The sequence below is a fragment of the Poecilia reticulata genome, linkage group LG10 (assembly GCF_000633615.1).
Source record: "Poecilia reticulata strain Guanapo linkage group LG10, Guppy_female_1.0+MT, whole genome shotgun sequence".
NCBI classification, from domain to species: domain Eukaryota; kingdom Metazoa; phylum Chordata; class Actinopteri; order Cyprinodontiformes; family Poeciliidae; genus Poecilia; species Poecilia reticulata.
The window spans coordinates 21187145-21208474 of NC_024340.1; the positions used below are offsets into that span (position 1 = coordinate 21187145).

Genomic DNA, 21330 nt, shown 5'->3' on the forward strand with positions numbered 1-21330 from the left:
GGTTTTATTCAGTTGACCCCAAAATAAATTACTGAAGTAGCTTTATTTTATTTTAAGGTTTCAGATTAAATATGAATGCAAACACAATTGTAAAAAAAAAAAAAGAAAGAAATAAGAAAACCATGTTAGATGTATTGTTATACTGATGCCTTGCAGCAAAATTGTTCAAATTCCAGACTTGCGTGTTTTTGTTTTGCGCTTACATGTTCTCCACTTGAATGGGTTTTTGCATTTTCTCCGGCTTCCTCCCACGTGATGGACAGGCGACCAATGACTGCTGGAGGCCCTGCAGGAATAAGTGGGTATAGACAAGGGATGGATTGTTTTCCTTCCACTTAACGATTATGTTCTACTTGCATCTAAGTCATAAAATCCCAGTAAATTCCTCAGATGTTTGAGGTTGTAACAGGAAATCGAGAAGAATACCATAATGCAGGGTTACCTTGTTACAAGTCATAGTCTTTGAAGGACATACAAAAGAACCACCATCATACAAGCATTTACTGTGAATTATCTGTAATTGGACATTACTAAGTTTCCAAGATACTTTAATAAAAAATGTGTTTTTGAAACAAAAAATACAATGAAATAAGTGAGGTCCCAATATAAGTTACTTCAGTCTGACACCTACATGCAGACTTAGAGACGTTCGGATAAAAGCAACGTTGACACCTCCTCAGTAGCTTTTCGTGCAGGAAAAAAAAGTGAAGCTGTTTTCTATCTGGACAAATGTTTCATTGTTTTCACCTCGGTGTTGACGTTGAATGTAAGGGGCTGGAAATCGGCAGCCATGATGCTAATCAATCTGTTCAGTTGAACTCATTTATACACTGTGCCGGTTTATTACAGAGATAATCTCGGCGCTAAAACTGACATAATTCATGTCCAAATATATCGAATCGAGTTGGCGTTAAATCAGATTTATTCCAGTTATTAATCAAGTTCAGATCAAACATGCTGATTTAGTCCCGACAATCACTCAGCTGATCACATAATGCCGATTGCTGGAAAAATTAAGGCCACCAATCTCTCGTCTCCAGTAAGCATGTGGCGACAGTGGAGAGAAACAGTCAGAACTGGACTTCTTTAATATTTTTGTTATGAAACAAATGAACAGAATTCTTATTTTTTCTTCTAACTAGATGGATCTTTTTGAGGTTATTAAACCTTAAGAGTCAGGTTTTAATCGACTTGAGCTCTGGTTTAAATTGAGCCAAGATCATCTGGTTTCAGTCGCTTTAACACAATTATGATGTGTGAGTAGCTTGTTACGTTTTCTTTACAAATCCAGTGACATTTTGAATCACAAATAATCAGAATCTGCAAATTTATGAGCCTTTCTGGTTTGGTTTCCCCAAAACCAGACATGTTGAGTAAGGAGTAACATGCCTTACTCAACATGACAGTAAGGCATGTTGAGTCTCATGCCTTACTGTCATCTTGTAAAATGCTCTGATAAAGGAAAACAAAAATATTACTGTTTCTTTTTTTTTCATTATTATTAAAAAGGATCAACTTGTCTGAAGATAAAGCAAGCAATTCTTTATATTTCAGTCAGAATTAAATGGCCTTCATAGATAAACTCAAGTGATGATGCTCTGGGAGCTGCAGGCTCTTCCGTCCTGCTGCTGCGGGAACATCATCCTTTCCGCTCTCTTTTTAGTTTCACGACCGCAGATGAAAACTGTTAGATTTTCTTTTATTAGGCCACTTCTCATCAACTTGAACATACTTTAGACAGTTGTTATTAAGATCTTGTAGTCTAGAATATTTTTTAATGAACTTGAATTTATTGAATGTGCATACGAGTGCTTTAGTTGTGTTTTGAGGTGGAATTAGTGAAGCTACGTTTTAGAACTGTTTTTTTTTTTGTTTTACGTTTTCTGCCTTTTGTTTTTTCATTTGAACGCTGCCGTTCTCTCCTGGCATTACCTGCTGACTCCACCTGAGCTGTTCAGCTTTCGTCCTTGGTCTGACTGTGAGCAGGAAAACTGAGTCTGTTACCTTCCTTCAATGTGGATGTGTCTGTGTTTTTTCAATTTTAATAAAACTTTTGCTCCTGTTTTAATTGTTGTTTTTCTTTAAGTGCCTTCCACTCTTTGTTTTGTTCATCATACATGAAGGGATGTTTGTTTGCTTTTTCCAGTTAAGATTTAACTGGTGTTGTGATCAAATGAAGAGAGCCTCAAAGTGTTTTTAGGTGGAATATCTTGGTTAAATCACATAAGTGTTTCCGCAATTATCAACGTCCCTCTGCCTTTGCCTCTTGGTCACAAACACATTATTAGAAGTTGCTGAAGAGCTTCACGGCTTTTTCAGCCTGCTTTGTTTCACGATGCACATTTTCCTCAAGTGCTTCAAAAACTGTGGCCTGTAATTCTGGTTTACTTACTTACTCTGTCGCTTACTTCCCGAAGCGACAGAACCCAGACAAGCGATGGATTTAGAGAGAGCCGAGCCACACACACACGCACGCACACACACACACACCCTGATGTCCAGCTCAGGAAACTCCAGGCCCTCTGCTCTTCCTTTTGCTGTGACGCCACTCCATCAAACATTCACACACACACACACAGAGCGCTGTAATAGCCTTCTCGTGCACTCCGCCTCATCTTTTCCTTCATCTCCTCCTACCCTCATATGATCCGCTCCCCTCTGCTCGAGTGATGCGGGGTCACGAGAACAGGGGAAACACCTTCCAAGGAGAAAACACACACATGCACTCATGCATCCGCACAACATACATGCTGAGCTCATCTCTCACTTCTGAATGGTGGGAGAAGAAGAATTTGTGCATAAAGTGAAGTTGGATACTAACGTTTGCCAAACCTCAAGGTAAGAATCGTCTTTTAGAGTTTTTGTTTTTCTCTGTCTTGATAAGGATAAACGTTTGTTTCTATCATGTTTGTTGCTCTGAGGCCTTTTCTACAAATTTTGTAAGAAAGTATTAAAACAGTTTATTAGTGTGCTGATCTGGCATGGGCTCTCTAAGAAAAGTAACCTCACTGCAAAAAATGCCCTTCTCAAAACAAGTTAAAAAAAACATGGAAAATTAGACATTTTCCCCGTGTTTAAATGAACAAATCTGCCGGTGGGACCAGTACTTTTTATTAATAGGTCAAGAATTATTGGCATAGAACAATTTCCTACATCTTGCTGAAAAGTTACTTGTATGTTTTGTCTTGTTTTAACACAAAACATACTAGAAACTAGACAAAAACACTTAGTAAGATTTTGTGTTTTTGCAGCGTTAACACAGCCGACGGACCCAGGCTTGTTTTTTTACAGATTTATCCACATGTTTATTTTTCAGTCGGAGTATCGTCTCTGCTTTTACTGCACCCCAAAAACATTCTGTCGTTATTTAGTTCCCAGAGCATGAAACCAGAACTGCAACCTGTGATCTCCTCCTGATGTCAGGGTTGGCTCTCTGTTGAATACTTTCAGGCCAGATTATGACTGAAGGCCCTTTATTTTTGACCTTTGTGGTAAATTCTTGCATAAGAGACTACATTTTCTCCCACAGTCGGTCATCTCTGTCTTTGATGGTTTGTCTGAAGTTTCTACAGCAGCCGTGCCACTAAAATCCTTTCAAGGCTGCAAATTTTAGTTTGGGTTTCTTCTTTGTTTTTGGCTTTAGCAGTTTATTCATGTTTTTTTGTTTTTTGCATTTATGTAATACTGTAAATGCCATCTGCTTCCGTTTTGTATTATTCAAAATGTTTTTCCTGCAGAGGTCTTAAGTCCCCCTGAGGCCCTAAATCTCACGAGATATTATTAAACTGCACGAAACTCCCTAATATGGTTACTTGGGGATTTATAGTGCTTTGTCTAAATATTTATTTTAATGGCTTAAAGTCATTTTAAATGACTATAGTAAACAGAAAATCTTCTAAGACAAATTTGATCTTTTCTTAGAAAAATCGGGTTTATTAAAGTGTTCTTAGATTCTTGAAAACCTTTGAAAATAAAGTTTATTTGTGGTTTTTACTTTTCCCCCTTACATTGTACATGGCTAATAATCATCCTTATGCCTTGCAAAAGTATTCATACCCACTAACATGTCCACATATTGTCCCACAAACATCAGTGTACCTTGTTGGGATTTCATGTGATAGACAAACACAAAACATCACATCCCTGTGAAGTGGAAGGAAATTTTATTTTACAAATACAAATCTTAAACTTGAGGTGTTTATATGCGTCAGCCCCCTTTACTCTGTATATACCCTGTTCAGTATATCTTCTCAAAATGTAGCATTAATGAGTCATGAAAGCAGCCAGATTGATAACTCTGGGGTAGCTGTAGAGATCCACAACTCGGGTGGGAGAATCTATTCACAAGTACAGGTCATGCAACCTTCAAATCTTTCTTTTTAGCAATTGTTGAAACAATGATCTTGCCCAAAGTTATGTATATTCTGGTCAGATTAAGATAAAACTAAACGTTTTGGTCCATGTCTGGAGGGAAACCAGCACTGCAGCATCATGCTGTGGGGATGTTTTTGTTCAGCTGTAGGAGGGAATCTGGTCAGAGATGATGGGAAGGTGGACGGAGCTAAAACCAGAGTTATCCTGGAAGAAAACCTGTTGGAGGCTGAAAGAATACAATGGAGGTTCCGCTTCCAGCAGGATAAACAATCCTGAATTTACAGCCAGAGAAACACTGGGAGGGTTTAGATTACAGTGTTTTCATGTACAAAAATGGCATAGTCCAAGGCCAGACATAAATCTGTCGCAAGACCTGAAAATTGATGGTCATAGTTTACTTTCCCTTTGCATGTTTGCACATTATCTTGTTGCTCTAGCAAATAAAATAATCAAGGTTTGTGGAGGCACAGTTCAAAATGTGGAATTGTTGTACAAGTATCAATGCACTGTGAATACACCGCAAAAACACAAAATCTTACCAAGTATTTTCAGTCTAGTTTCTTGTGCAAATATCTTTGTGCATTTGAAATAAGACAAAACCAACTTGCAAGTCACTTTTCAGCAATATATAGGAGCTTGTTTTAAGCCAATAATTCCTTAGTATCGATGAAAAAGTACTAGGCAGATTATTTCATTTATAACATGGGGGAAATGTATTTTTATAAGTGAAATAATCTGCCAGTGGAAGTAGTACTTTTCAATCAATACTAAGGAATTATTTACTTAAACCAAGCTCCGACATATTGCTGAAAAGTTATTTGTAAGTTAGTTTTGTCTTATTTGAATATTTTGAGTTTCAGTGTAGTGACTCAGAGGGACTTTAGATGTGCAGTGGCACAAACAGAGCTTATCTTCCTGCAGTACACCACAGTTTGGTAAGATTTGACCCGTCGTAAATGTAAACCTAAGAATACCTCGTTAATAACTGGTCCTGCCTTCATGCTTCTTTCCAAACAGCTAAGCTCCTGATTTATTATCCCACCTGCGCTGATGTTTACCTCAAGATTAGATCTCTGTTTGTCGGCCTCCTTTCTCCAACCTAATAGCTCAGCACAATATCAAAATGTGCCAGCGAAGGTTTAGACAGTGATATAACCAAAAACATCTGTCAGGGCTGGTTAGCAGGACTCCCCACGCAAAACAAAGGCAGCAGTCCATTAGAGCAGAATGCTAACAGTTGGCCTGGCTCTGGGAAATCTCAGAACACTGTCAGAGTCCACGTGGTGGCGACCGGGTCTGCTCGACCCGGGCCGAGCAGCTCCTAAATCCCAGCCCTGTTTGTCTGAGCGCCTGTGTCTGAGGTAAACACGGCTCAAAGAAAAGCACGAGGAGCCAAGTGAAGATAAGAGATAAACCTGGTTTTTGATTAATGCTGTGTGATGTTTCTCTGGAAGCTTGGCAGAGTCCAATCATCTTAGAGGCCGCTGGCAGGGTGGCCTGCATTTTGTCACTTTTGCACCGGTTTTCGTGATAAATTCCCTCCAGCAGTGTTCAATGGAAGAGCTTTGAGAGAAGCTGGGAAGTGTTTGTGTATTGAAGCGTACCTTTGTGTGTCCACAAGTGTTTAAATGGCTTGAATGGAGCAGAGATGGAGCCGCACTTCTCCTCTTCTGAGCGCTGAAGATACAACCAGGAAAGAGGAAAAGATCATTTTTCTCCAAATGATCTCTGGAGGTTTAACATGGGATGAGCCTGCCATCAGTTCAGTAAGGTATACAGACTCACTTTCCTGTTTTGTTTTCTTATTACGTAGAGGCAAAGTTTGGTTTTAACTAGCTACATTTACTCAGTCACTTTTACTTGAGTAGCTTTTTGGGAAAAAAATACTTACTGTGCTGTATTTTTTTACTTGAGTAATTTTATGATGAAGTATCAGTACTCTTGAGTGAAATTTCTGGACACTACCCACTGTGAGTAACTTCACTAAATGAAAAACAAGCTTGTTTTAACCAAAATAGCACCAGACACACCTACAGTTTTTATTCAAGTTTTGCCTTTTTATCAAATACTTATTTACTCTTACTTGAGTAATTGAGTAAAATATGTTAAAGTAGTGCTACTCTTACTTGAGTACAATTTGTTTGTACTCCTCCCACTTCTGAGAACACGAAATGCTTGAACATTGGAAAATAGAATTTTTCTCTTTCTAATTTATTTCCTTTTTGGCACTTTATTGTTTCAGGTAGTCAAAGAAATTTCTATTTTAAAGTTAACCTGAGTGAATATAACATGGAGGATAGGGTTTTTGTCACTTTTGTTCTTCCACTTTTAAAATTTTAAGGACTCTCTCCAACATGCCTTCATGGTCGGGTAAAGGACAGGACAGAAAACTAAGGAAAATTTAATAAGTCACCGATGGAGATTATTTCACAAAGATTACCAAGAAAATCTGACTCCTTGGAGAAAAATGTAGATAAATTAGAATCTGTTTAAACCTTTAGCACAGTGTTGTACTTGTACAGAAGCAATAAGGGGATCATTAAGATATTTGATTTACATTAAGATATTTAATTTACACCACGGTACATTATCTCTCTCCTAAATTGAGCCTATGAGGATACAAGCTGAAAACAGCCCAAAATGTGCTACAACCTCACAGGTTTTCGGCAATAAGCACTGGAGCCTTTTTATGTCTATTTATGTAGTAACAACTTTTATAGAAACCTATTATCTTCTTCAAAGCATTGCTTGTTTTCCTAAAACAGGAAGAAATTGTTCTCCATTGTCAATGTCTTTCTGTTTTTAATCTCATAAAACTTCAGGCTGTGTTAAGAAGTAGAAGGAAAAGTCATAATCTTCCTTTCATACAAAATGGAAAAGAGCTTAAAAAAGAGCTTCAAAAATGTAATTTATTTTTAAATACAATTATAAATTACAAATAAACTTAGGGGGGGGGAGAATGGGAGCTATTTAATGCAGTAACTACTAACACAAATGTACCCATGTGACCTTGTCTGATTATAGTTTGACCCACAGATGTAAGAAGGGTCTTTGTTTCTTCCCAGAACACTTGTCCACCTTGTTTGTATATATCTGCACTCATGCGTACAGCGCTTGTCTAAAGGAACTTCCTGTTTGTGGCCAGCTGCATCCTGGTGCATCCTGACTGAGACCCCGGACCAGCCCCCAGACCCTGGAGGGGTAGGGGTGACGAGTAGGAGAAAAATGCGATGCACCACCCTCACCACCTTGCTGACGGGGGTCATGCTGTACCTGGGCATGGGAGCGCTCGTTTTTGTCACCCTGGAGACGCCAAAGGAGAGCAAGGCACATGTGAATTTGCTCAAGGCCAAGCAGGACTTCCTCAGTAACAACTCCTGCGTCACTGAGGTTAACTTCCAAGAGCTTGTGAAGGTATCGTCAGACACATGAAGAAAATATTTCTGCTGAGTTTCCTGTTCTTTATTGCACGGTAAAAGGTTATTAAATATGAATAACCTTTGATGTTTTTCCATATTTTTTCATGTTACAACCACATGCTAAAATTTATTTTATTGGGATTTTTTCACATATTTTTGGAAGGAAAATAATAAGACATTGACTAATTTGGTGCTCCTTTGGACCCGGGTCCTTTGGGTAAAAATTTTGTAAAACCACCTTTAAATGTATAACCCATGTTTGACTTAGCTCCAGTAGGTTGTTTTTACAGCAGACACTCTCGGGTTCTTTTTTGTTTTTTTGAAAATTAAATTGGTGGTTAACATCAGTCCAGCAGCTTCTGCTCCATAGTTACAGACAGCAACAGAAAAAGGGGCAGATTGCGACTGTATAGTGGTATTTAACATAAATTTACATCATTTATCCAAATAACCAATCTCATCTTTAACATAAACAACATATATAACAATATGCTTTCAGTACAGGAAATAAAATCACACTTGTAACACTCAAAGACTATCACACAATTGAAACATTACTTTGAATCAAAAATTAAAACATACCCAAGAAAAGAGAAAATCAAGTTGGTGGTTAACATCAGTCCAGCAGCTTCTGCTCCTATACATTAAATAAAAATACAATAAATAACCCTAAACAAACTACAGAGCAATAGCTCCCAATGAGCATTTAGCAGCAGTTAGCAACTGTAAAATTAAATCTAGCTAAAATGCACATGATAGTTAAAAACTTATACGAAACATAGCAAAAGTACTAATGTAACAATATATATGATTAGATTTGTCTAAAATATATCTGTATTTTTTTGTAAAGAAAATACAGAGCTGATCCTAATACATACCACCGTTACAGATCGGCAGCAGAAAAAAGGAGCTGTCAGTTACTGGTTGCTATGGTAACCACCAACCGTCAAAAGCGGCGGTAACGAACGTAAAACATCAATAAATGTCCCGAGAAACGACTTGTGTCCTTTATATAACATAATAAAATAATGACCACCTCATCACATGACTGTGCCCGCATGTTATGAAGCATTCTCACATGTTTGTCTCTTTGAATGTTATCAAAATTAAAGCAGACAGTGTTTGCCTGCAGCCTAAAAGTCTTTCATCACATTCTTTCAAAACAGTAGGACAGCATAACTTTCCCCAAATGAATCTCACTTATGTAGTATGTCACTGCTTAAAGGTTACTGTTGTCCTTAACTCATTTTATTGACATATTTCAATAAATATTTAGCTCTACTCAGGAGCTCTTGGTTGTTCTGAAAAACAAGCCCTCCTGATCACTGATACCACAATGATCGATTGGTGCAATAATTAGGATCTTCAAGGTCTTGGTTTTTATGAACATAAGATATTGGACAGTGTCTTGCATTGTTTTCACCAAAGCATAAGAGACATTAAAATATTTGGAAATAATCTTAAAAACCATTCTCTGGCATTTTCTGCTGCCGCTCCATGTTAATTACATGGCATCTCATAATAACTAAACAAAAAGATTTCAATGGGGAATGATGGAAATTCAAGCTTCACAGAGTAGGAAGGCAACGGTGATATGAACATTCATTGTGCAGAAACTATTTGGGCTTGCTTGCAAGGGGAAAAACACCGCTGGTTTATGACACCTGTCAAAAAATACGACTATTATTTTGAGTTATAACAACCACCTGCAATCTTTTCTCTGAGAGGCGCCCTGTGATCTGCTCTGGCATTTTTCTGAAAAACGGGAAGAGAGACGAGGACGCTGCAAACAGAAAAGCAGACAGGAACAGTTTACAGTGACTATCACCTGCTAAAAATCCCAGGATTTTGTGACGTCAAGAAATCTTCAAGAGGACGTCATCGAAAATATTCTTCCACATTTTATTATGTGACATGAATCCTGTTCAGTACAGCTGAAATATTTTATTTTGTGCACCTTTACATTGAGTTTCAATTTCTATCTAATTACCTTGAACATAATTAACCTTGAATACAGTTCAACTATTCTTGTAAGATTATCTTCACCTCTGCCTCTTTTAGTTAAAGCCATGGTTTTTATTATCTGGTGAAACATGTCACAATAACATAAATTAAATAGATCACATTTCTGCTGATCATACCAGATACATATTGTCTATCTGTAGTAAAACAAAATAGCCAAAATATTGGTATTTTTGTGCAGGATCATATTACATTTATAATCATTTTAAATTCACATTTTTTATTAGTTTACAAGCTAAACAACAAAGATTTTCCCATCTGCTGTTAAATATTTCACATTTTAATTTATTGCTTTCATTTGAGTGTGTTCAGTAAATTTGCATGTGGAATGAGGAAAATTACAAATAAAGCTACAATGAGTATATATTTGCAAGAACTGGTCATTCACATGTTGCTTTGCAGGAACTGGTGTCTGCAGTCGAGGCAGGCCTGGACATAAGCAGCCTATCTGCCAACCTGACCAGCCGCTGGGACATGGGCTCCGCTTTCTTCTTCTGTGGTACCATCATCACCACCATAGGTAAAGAGCAACAAAATACATCTATCAGACTGTCTTAACCAATGATCTCTCTCAAATATTTTCAATATCGGTTCACAGTGGGATGTTTTGTTGTGTGTGTCTCCCAGGCTTTGGGAATCTGTCTCCTCGGACGTGGCTTGGACAGCTGTTCTGTGTGTGTTACGCTCTGGTCGGTATCCCCATGTTTGGCATCCTGCTTGCTGGAGTGGGTGATCACATGGGCACGGTGCTGCGGAGAGCTGTGGCCAAGATTGAGAAGCTGTTTTTGGTGAGAATGGTCTGTCCTGTATGCAAGCTGAACCTCAGTCTAAACCTGGGAAAGGAAAGATGTCTAATGACTTTCTAACCCAAAATGGAAACCTAGAGCTACGTTTCTGAGGCTGAGCCTTTGCTACCAGAGTATCAACAACACATAGAGGGTAGCTGTGAAAAGTTACTTTCTCTTTGACACTCAAGATTTACTTGAAAACTATATTGGAGTGCCGATTCAGGCCCCTTTCTCATTAAATTAACACCATCACACTGTCCACCTGGACACTGGGATTAGTTATTCAGAGCTAATCTGGAAAACCTAATTCCACCTTTAAGCAATTTTTACCCTATTGTGCTCTCAGAACGCTAAATAGGGTTTTCCTTGCGTCTTTCCTACTCATCCTACAACAGTAACACCATCACATCTGTACAAAGAAGTTTTTTCATAATCTAAGGTATTTTCTTTTACCCTGGGAGGTTTCTGCACCTTTACCTTCAGTTTTAGCCTTACTTTTGAGGAGAAAAGTAAGGCTTTTCTCCTCAAAAAAGCCTGCGTAGCTGCATATAAAATGCAGTTAAGAACTATTAAAAGCACTGCACAGTCACAGGGTTGCCATTCTTTGGAACAGTTTAATCTGGAGCAGCACATCTCTGTGAGAAGAATTATGCACAAACTCAAAAATCTGTTTTGAGATTATTTTTGAGAGTGCTTTGCAACTACTCTAAATTTGTATTATAAGCCATGTAAGCCTGTATTGTGCTGTAGATCATTTTGTACCATCTTTAAGCAGCAGATGAGACAAATGTGAATCTAAATTCAAACTTTATATCGTTCCATGTCAGTTTTCTGTTGCGTGAGTTTTCCAGCGAGCTATTTTATGCATTCTCACATTTGAATGCAATGCTTCAAGGGTTATTGTTAGAAATGGGTGTCCATGGTGGTTTACTGACTCGTTTTAAACACAACTCACCCATGAAAAGAAGAGGCATGTGGCAGGGCTGAGTGACTTACTCCACCTCCTGAATACCATCTGCTAGAAAAACGGTGCAAAGATTTAATAGAGGAAGATGTATTTCTTAATTTTAACATTTTAGTTGAAGTGTAACTGGACAAACGCTGCTGATTAACCCAGCGTAAAAACAGCACAATTCTCCTTAGAGCCCTCTAAGTCTAAACTATGTATTTAAATCTGCTGTTGCTGCCTCTCTTGCAGAAACGTAAAATCAGGCCCACAACTGTGCGCGTGATGTCAGCAGTTCTCTCCATCCTTATTGGCTGCTTGATCTTCCTCGCTGTCCCGACGGTCGTGTTTCAGAAAGTGGAGAGGTGGTCGTTTCTGGAGTCGCTGTATTTCGTGGTCATCACCCTTACCACTGTTGGATTTGGAGACTTCGTACCAGGTGCTGACATGCATCACCGTGTTTTATAACATTTTTTAAAACTTTAGGACCAGCGGGCTTGTGTTACTTTCTGACCACCGTAGTCAAGACTCACTCAATAAATCACAAGCACCAGGTTGCAAAATAGAAAAGTAATTTTTTTTTTTGATAAATTGTGAGTAATGGCACTGCAGCGTACAAATTGATAAAAAGGTTATTTAATCAATGAAAGTTTCCAGGTTTTATATCCATGTTGCTACATGTGAAAGGTTAAAGAACTTGCTAAGTAACCATAGTGACCTGCTAGGTTAGGTTGCTATGGTGATTCGAAATTCTCTATGGCGCAGAGGAAGGGTGACTATCAGACTAAATTAAACATTAAAATTATACAGAAAAAGTATACATCGCTGGAGGCAGGGGTCTGCAACCAGAGACTCCTGCAACTAATTTTTTAAAATGCGTTTTTTGTATAGAATTTTTTATGTTAATTCCTCTTTTGTCAAGGAATAATTGAAATAAATTTCCACATTCCATTTTTCCATTTTTGACCTATTTTTTTCTTGCCTTTAGATTGGAGACACTAAATATATATATCTTTTTTTCTTTTTTTTTTTTTTTACAAAGTTTTATGTTTTTCTTTATTTTAAGACATACAAATGGAAAAAGCAGAGGTTCTTCAAAAATGACAACAAAATGTCTATAGTAATTTATCTATTTTCCAAAAGTACACATATAATTTGACATTGAATGAGTTTTATTTCATTAGACTGGTGAAAATGGTTCTTTGGATTGAACAGGCTGCAGATCTGCCTGCCATGGTTGTAATATGTGTCAAAAATATGACTATTACTCACACCACCAAAGCCTCTTTGTAAGTGCTTAAGCACTTGGGATTGTCATATCCCGGAGGAGTGAGAATCTGCTTTGAACCATGACCTTATTACATCAAATCACTACTAAATTTGACATCTGTATGGAGAGGTTGTCATAAACTCTCTAGTCTGCCTATTAATATGGGAGGTTTCTGTGCCTCTAACATCAGTTTCAACCTTACTGTGGAAAAGAAATGTCATCAGGAGTTTCATCAGCTTGCTAGAACATACATGTGAAGTGTGTTTCTGATGTTTCTGATAAGACCTTCCTAAGTCCAGTATTTTTCTTCAGGTGGAGGTTATGAAGGCGGGACGATCTTCAAGCCTCTTGTGTTGTTGTGGATAGTGTTTGGCCTGGCCTACTTTGCCTCCATCCTCACCATGATAGGCAACTGGCTCAGGGTTCTGTCCAAGAGGACGCGTGCTGAGGTGAGAGATTTTAAGGTCAGGAAACTTAATCAAGAGAGACATGAAGCATCGTTTCCCCCTTGCCATTGTTTCCCTCTGTTGCTTTCAGATGGAGGAGTTAAGGGCCCACGCCACAGACTGGACCCAGAACATGGACTTCCGCATCCCAAACCCTCTGGAATTCAACGACCCTTTCCTTCTTCAACGCCGGCGTTGGAAACGCAGTGAGCGACGGCGCATCCGCCGGGGAGCCCACGGCACCCTGGGACACTGGGTTCGAGGAGGTTCTGAGAACGGACACTTGCCGAACCGCTGGGCCGGCCTCTCCAGCTCCATGTGCCAGCTGGAAGGTCAGTCCTCTCTAGAGAGGGCTGGGATGGCCAAGCCTCGGCCAAGGGGCAGCGCAACTGGAGAGCCAGCAGTCCCAAAAGCAGCGCTGGGGGGCAGACCAGTTGCTGCTGTTTGTGTTCAGGGACAAGGAAGGCCCTTTCACCAGGTTCTGGCCCGCTCGTTCTCCCTCCCTGTAGCCCGATCCACCTCAGAGCTTGACTCCACAGGTACAGCCATGCAGGAGGGCTCCCTCTATGAGTCTGTGTATGACTCCCAGTCAGATGGCTCATCAGTGTCTTTGACATTCTCAGTACTCCACAGTTTCCTAGGCTCTCATCCCATCAGCGGCATGGAGGAGGGGGACTTGAGAGGCCTACAAATAGCCATAGAACATGAAAAAGACCAAAGCATTTCACAAAAACCTGAATCTGAACTTAACAATGCCTGCAGTCAAACCCCACCTCAAAGTTTTCCCTCTTGCTCCCCTCCTCCCACGCCTGAACTGCCCCCTCCATCCCCTGAAGGCACTGCTGCCTCCTCGTCAGACTGCCAGCTGCTGAATTTCTTTGGAGAGAACTTGGCCTACATCGACGAGTCTTCGGACACGCTCAGCGACCTCACTGAGCCCACAGTAAGTAAAGAGAAAAGGAGACATCCACGCAAGCCCAAGCGGAAGAGCTTGAAGAAACGACTGACAAACAGGTGGAGCCCCCTGCAGGTGCGGAGGCCCAGCATGCAGCCACCATCTAATCCCCCAACACCTCCTCCAGAATGCTCTCCTTCAGACATTTCTCTAGCAGAGACCCAGACAGATTCTGTTCCTGGCCTTTGATGGCCCCCCATAAATACAGCATACTGCCAAAGTTTGTGTGACAAACCTACCTTGACACCTCACCACGCTGCATCGTGTATCATGAATTTCTTGGAGGTCATCAATGAAGTCAGCTCCCAAACTTCAACTTTTTATATTTTTGCTAAGCAGCATCTGGACGGACTCTTTTGTTTCCCTACTGGCGCCGATAGTTCAAGGGTTGATTCATGTTTACATCTTATGCCGTCTGTCATATTTATGCCTTTGTTAAAAATAGACTCCATGTAAACCAAGGTTCATATTTCATTAGTTGCATTTTTTCCTTTTAACATCACACATTATCTGATACAGCGATTCTGAAGTTTCAGCTCTGTAAACACTAAGATTTCCAAGAACCAGCTCACTAAAAAAACTGTTTCTAAAAACCTGCTGAAATAGTGATACAGTACTACTTGTACTTTTCCAGTTTGTTAAGTTTTTCATTCAATCATATTCCTATCCATTGCCACTGCATGTTTGGATGAAAGCTAAGACTTAATTTTGTATTCACTCTGATGTTGGACTTTCCAAGATGGTTGGAAAATACACAAGGAAATTCCCTGAAGTCTAAATCCAACACAAAAGTGAAAATCCAATAAGGCTGCCTCCGGTTTAATTGATACATACATAAATAAATGGTTTATTTGCACCTTTTTGGACAGTTTGTTTCTCATACAATCTTTAACACACACAATCTTTAAATATTAGTATAAATATGTGGTTAGTGGACATGTTTCTTTGGTGCTTGAATAAAGAGAAGGATGGCACAACTCTTACAGCATCACACTGGTTTTCTGACTTTCAACTAGGTAATTGTGAAGTTGGGTTTGATGTTATTGTTGGTTAATTCACTGGTTTTAGCATCATTATAAAAGAGCTCTCAAAATATCAGGGTTGACGCCAAACATTTATGATTGTAATACAGCAGAATCTTGAAACCCTCCTCTATATTTAAAGTTTTTCAGCCTTAAAATATACTCAAGGTGGCATTAAAAAGTCTTAAATTTAACTTTCTGAAACCTGCAGATACATGTCTTTTGAAGCCTCTAACATGGTTTCTTCCAGGACTTTCCTGCATGTTACTCGATCAATCTTCCCACTATCTCTGTCCTGCTTCTCTGTTCCTGCTGGGACAGAAAAACCGTCCCACAGCATGATGCTGCCACCAATGTGATGGACAGTATGTTCACAGTAAAAGTGAATGTCAGTTTTCTCAAAGTCATGTATTCATTTTCTTCTATATCATACTTACGTCTTACTTTTTATGGCTTGTTACTTAAAATCCCAATAAAATAGATTTAAGCTACGATTGTAACGTGACAAAAGTTTAAGTATTAATTCGATGTTGAAGAGTTGAATATCTGGGTTTCTCTTGATGCTTAGGTTTTATTGTATTAATTAAACTGATCACAACACACTGTGTCAAAGCTTGTATTGGACACCACCCAGTTAAAACAGGATAACGCTGCAAGGGCCAGAACCACAACATCAAACTCAAGATCCAAGATATTTAAAACCTGGTAAGATCATCACATGTGTTCAGAATCAGTGTCAGTGATTCATGAGATGTGAACAAAAAAAAAACAACTTTCAAGTCTGAGGTTTTAAAGTCATCTAAGGGATAAAGGAACCAGGGGGGTTAAATTTCTTGACTCGTGAAACCACTCATAAATATTTTAAAGAATCAAAATAGTGAAAGCCATAAAATCTACCCAGTGTTGTTAAAGCTCCCCAAAATAATCACTGAATTACCACCTCACAGTGGTGTACTGTTTCATATTTTGGCCAAAAAGTTTTTGAACTGGAGAAAAACAGGGAAAAAAAGGGATAAAGTATGAATGGACGTCCTTCTAAAAAAGAAAACAGGAAACCTCAAGTTTTTTAGTAGATTTGATGTGTACCAACTTCTAAAAGTCATCTTTCTATTTAAAATCTTTTACGTTTGATTTTTTTCTGCATATGCACCAGTTATTTATGTTTGTCATGACTTTTAGCGGCTTTCCCTAAAACATCAACACTTATAATGTCATTCTAAGGCTCACCATGGAGCATATATTTAAAATATTTAATTTTGGTGCTGTCTAGATTTTTGGTCAGTCATAAAGCTCCTCAACCAAAAGTCTATGGCTCTCTTATAGTGGCTTTTGCAAGATCCGATTTGTTTTTTATTATGTTTCTTTTTCTTGACCTAAAAGTCGCAAGAGAAGATGCTTGAGTTCTGGTCTCAAAATCCCGAGCTAAAATAAAACACGGGTCCACCAGTGGGAAGAAAAATGCAACAAGTACATTTTGAACCCTCAAAAATGTTAAATATGTGCAGCAAAGCATATAAAACCAGTAGAGAATTGCGGATGCTCTGCGAAGCAGAAGATGCGTAATGATCTGCACCCTGAGACCTGAGTGAGCTCATTTCTTGGTAAATGAGGGGTAAACAGTCAGTTCCTGCATACTCAGAATCAAGATCTAGTTCACAAAGATATCGTGGCATTAAGCCCTCGTCTGGGGCCAAAATAAGTAACCGGCTGAGGCCGTGCTCAGATCCAGGCTCCCACAGATTTTGTACTTTGTTGACAGAAGGCTAGAAAGAGAGGAAGGTGGTGGGCCAAGTGCGACGCATCAGCAGTCCAGTCGTTATGACTCCTCAGGCTGTTTTTACTGCGTCTGGGTTTGTGATCTCAAACCCGTTTCATTTTTAAACTTTCTTTGGAGACGATGCAATAAATAACACTATTTGTAAGTTATAAAGTGTGGAGATTTAGCGCTGAACAAACAGAACTTTTTAAAGACATCAGTTTACTAAGACATTCGTAATGTCTTAGTAAACTGAGACATTAGTTCAGGGGCCGGGGTTCAAGGTGAACTCTCCCCACTGGGTTGAGGGTGAGAGTCCACATCAGGAGGAGGAATCCAAGCATCTCTGTTTGGGAATGATGGTGGGACGGACTGGCAGCGGAGGTATTGGCTACATGCAGACTTTATGAAGCGCTTGTGTCTTGAAACTGTTGTAAATTATCTAATATTCATGAGTCAATATTTTGATCACTTTGACGTGTGGTTTAAATCAGCAGTTATTATAACACGTTTTCCAAATTATTCAGACAAATATTAGACAAAAACCTGAATATTTACCGTATACAGCTCTGGAAAAGAAAAATTAAGAGACAAGTTAAAATGATCAGTTTCTCTGATTTTACTTTTTATAGGTATATGTTTGAGTAAAGTGAACATTGTTCCTTTAATCTATGAACTACTGACATTAGGTGGAATAACCAGGAGGTTTTTAGTGCAGTGGTCTCTTTATTTTTTCCAGAGCTCTAATACAAAATTATAACTTGTATAAGAACTTGAAACTGTTTTAAAATGTATCAAAGGTTTATTTTTAATATTTTAAATACATTAAATTAATCAGTAGGGTTGATTTTTGAATTAGTACATTATCTACTTCATTGTAGTTTCAATCAATTCAGAGTGTGGATAATTACAGAGAAGGTGTCTAAATCAGGAAAGCAGTAGCTTGTTCTGAATCATATTTCAGTTCTAACCTTTGTCCCAAAGTTTCTTCTAAAGCAGGAAGGAAAACAAAGCTCAGGAAGGAGTGTTTGACCAGCTGGAAGGTGAGAGACAGGAAAAATTGACAAGTATAAACAAAAGCAGCAAAGAGAGAACAAACGGAGAAGAAAAACTTATTGCAGCGATAACAGGATAGGGATCGTGTCTGGTATTCACGTCTTCAGTTTGTATTGGCATTAAATCACGGTGCAGTCACAAACCTTAATGTATTTTAATAGGATTTTACTAATGAGTCAATACTTTGTGGAGCCACTTTTTGTTGATTTCTCAATCAAATCTAGGTCTGGACTTTGGCTAGGCCATTCCGACACATCAATATGCTGCCGTCCAAACTGTCCCCTTGTGTTTCGTCAATTAACTCATGTCTTGCCTCTCCCTGCAAGAGAAAAGCAACCCACAGCATGATGCTGCCCCCATCAGTGGGGCCGGCATGTCCAGGATGTTGATCCTGTATGTTTGCCTAATTTTACTCTGAAGACAGTAGGGCTGTGTAATAATATTGATTTTGCGATATATATATATATATCGATATTTTCTTTCCTAGAAAAAAAGTAGATATTCATCTGCAAGTATCGTAACATCCAACTGTCACCTTGCTCACTCACTGCTTGCTTCGCCGGGAGAGTGATTAGGTCATCAGGCTTACAGTGATTCCTTCAGATGTTAAGTGTCAAGGTTTAAAAGGTATCAAACTATTCAGAGCAGGGCACTTGGTGCATTTTATTTACTTTACAAATGCATGTAAGCTACAGTTTGTAGTGTTTCAATTAAAAGAAACATGTTTTCTCACCACTTCTTTGATTCATTTTGTCCAGCTGTCGACTTTAAGTCTGTGTCCATGTCCAACCAGAGCCAGGTATTGTGTAGTTGGTGYTTTTAATCAGTTTTCAGTTAAATTAATTCAATCCAACTCTATAACAGTCACAAAATTTCACCAAAATCACTCTGTCCCTCTAAAATCTTTCAGAAAATCGCAAAAGTGTATTGAATTGTATCGTTTGCTGAATATCGCAATATATATTGTATGGTGAGCAGAATATTGTGTATCGTATCGTGAGATTATTGTATCACTACAGCCCTAGAAGACAGCTGATTATATTTAAAAATTTGAGAATAAAGCGGGTGCACACACTTTTCAGAATTTTATCTTCTAAAACAACATCATAAAACGTGTATAATTTTCTTTTTATTTCACAATTATGTACCAAAACTATTACATAAAATAGACACAATGGATAGGAGTGCTTGGTTCAAAATGTGAAAAATGTAATGTAATGCTTTTTGAAGAAGATGAATTGAAAAGGTTTCGAGAGAAGCATAAATTTGTATCACCCCAATGAACATGTTGCTGAATAATCTGAGTATTTCTCAGATTTTCCATCAGATTACCTGTGAGTAAATTGATCTACATCTCTCCTTAAACTGAATCAGACTTTTACTCATATATGGAGCTAAATTACAGGAATTACGCCCTCCTCTGTGCGAAGAGGGAACATAGAGGCTCTAACAGGCCCTCCTCTCCACTTTTAAAGTAACTCCTCAAAGGTTTTAATAATCCTGAGGCTGCTGCAGATCAGTATCTGAACCTCCATCCTCCTCCGCAGCTTGTATAACCTCATTTGGCTTTTATGGCGTGCGCTGTTGCCCCGAGAAGCCGTATTTTGAATTTAGCTGCCTGAAAAAGTGGAAATGACTTCAGCTTGGACTCTGATCCAAAAGCTGCACTGTGAGCTCATGAGGTGCATGTAAGGAAGAATTGCCTTCTGTTCATCTTTCTGAATGTTTTACACCTTCTGTCAAAGGCTTGCTTTACATTTTCAGTCAGCATGAGTTAACGTGTGACGAACCAGGCCCATGAATCATGGCATCTGTATGTTTTGCATGTATGAGAGCGCTCTCTATGCCCCGGGGGTCTACGCACACATTCATGTATGGCTTTTTCTTTTTCTTTTTTTTTTTGAAGAAAGAAGGGCGTGCGTGAGAAAGCAAGGGTCAACAGCCAGAGTGTGTGTGCCTCTCAAAGACAAGGTTCCAGTGTGAGAGCAAACAGCAAGGAGCTCTATCGTGGGATAAGTACAGGTTGGACATAACAAGGGGTAGTTAAGTGAAAGGACTAACAGATGCTGGGGGGGAAGAAGGAGCCTCACCACAGCTGAAGTCCTGACACCCCAACACATGAGACGCATTTATATACAGTGAAAACGTAGCTTTGCTGCGGCTCAGACAAACAAGTTTACTGTTATGGCTGCAAAAACAGTTTGTACCTCTTTAAACTATTTTGGCTTCAGAGGCATCTTGAATGTGTCTTTCGATGTTAAAACAGCCAAACTGCTGCATTCACAATGTTAAGAAGCCGAACGCGTAATTTTAAATTTTTTTTAAATTACTTGTGCAACAAGTGTTTTTAAAATTGCATTGAACCGAAATGAAATTGTGGTGAAAAAATGAGTCAACACCTTTAAAAGCCATTTCTGATTAGAAAACAAATAAGACTGGGATCTGGTTCCAGAGGTGGGACCAAGGGAGTGTTCACCAAGTCTCAAGTCTTTATCCTCAAGTCACTAGTCAAGACTCAAGTAAAGTCAGGCAAAAGTCAAGTCAAGTATCAAATCTGAAACTTGTAATTTCAAGTCCCTTTGAGTTTTTTTGTTTGTTTGTTTTTTGACAATTCTGCAGTTATATATTAGTGTTCTTTTTTTAAATCTGTATATCTAAAATCTAATATGTGCAGCTGAACACAAAGCATAAAAAACACCACTTTAAAACTGCTCTATCTTGCACAGTTCAGGCACAGAACCTGGGACCCCGCAGTCCTAATAACACGCTGCACATTGTTTGTGGTGCGTTTGAAGGACCGGATTTTTGACAACACAGCATACAAGTGAAAGCTAAGCGGTGTCATCAACGTCATCAAGGAAAAGTAGCTACCACCTACTGTTCTTTGTGCAACTTTAAAGGTCAAACAAAGTTGGAAATTGTTGCATCTCCATCTGAGATCCTCTTCTAGCAGGTTTTGCATTTTGCACTCCATTTTTTGTTGTTGGATACTTCATAGTTGATGTACCCAAAAGACATCGCTTGTTTCGTCTGGGGTTTTTTTTCACCCGATTTAAAAATGTTTAAATCTTGTTAATTTGATTGGTTGTGCTGCAGCTTACTTTATGGAGTGTGGCAAAAAAATTTGTTAACCTGTTTAATACGGAATGAGTTAAAATTAATTAATGGGACCTACTTACATGCATTTTAAACTTTAGATTTTTCAAGTAGACAGGCTCAAGTCCAATTCAAGTCCCAAGTCAATGGTTTAAAAGTCAAATTCTAGCCCAAGTCTGA

At 38.8% G+C, this 21330-nt stretch overlaps 1 protein-coding gene across 1 annotated transcript; it reads left to right on the forward strand.

Moving 5' to 3' along the window:
• The first annotated feature begins 2625 nt into the window (after window positions 1-2625).
• kcnk4a (potassium channel, subfamily K, member 4a) lies at window positions 2626-15205 on the forward strand. The gene is made up of 8 exons (XM_008420460.2): window positions 2626-2838; window positions 5996-6145; window positions 7520-7788; window positions 10218-10335; window positions 10443-10603; window positions 11802-11988; window positions 13132-13268; window positions 13357-15205. Exons 3-8 carry the CDS (start codon window positions 7600-7602, stop codon window positions 14407-14409), a joined length of 1845 nt encoding a protein of 614 aa, XP_008418682.1. The 5' UTR covers window positions 2626-2838; window positions 5996-6145; window positions 7520-7599; the 3' UTR covers window positions 14410-15205.
• The last annotated feature ends 6125 nt before the right edge of the window (window positions 15206-21330 follow it).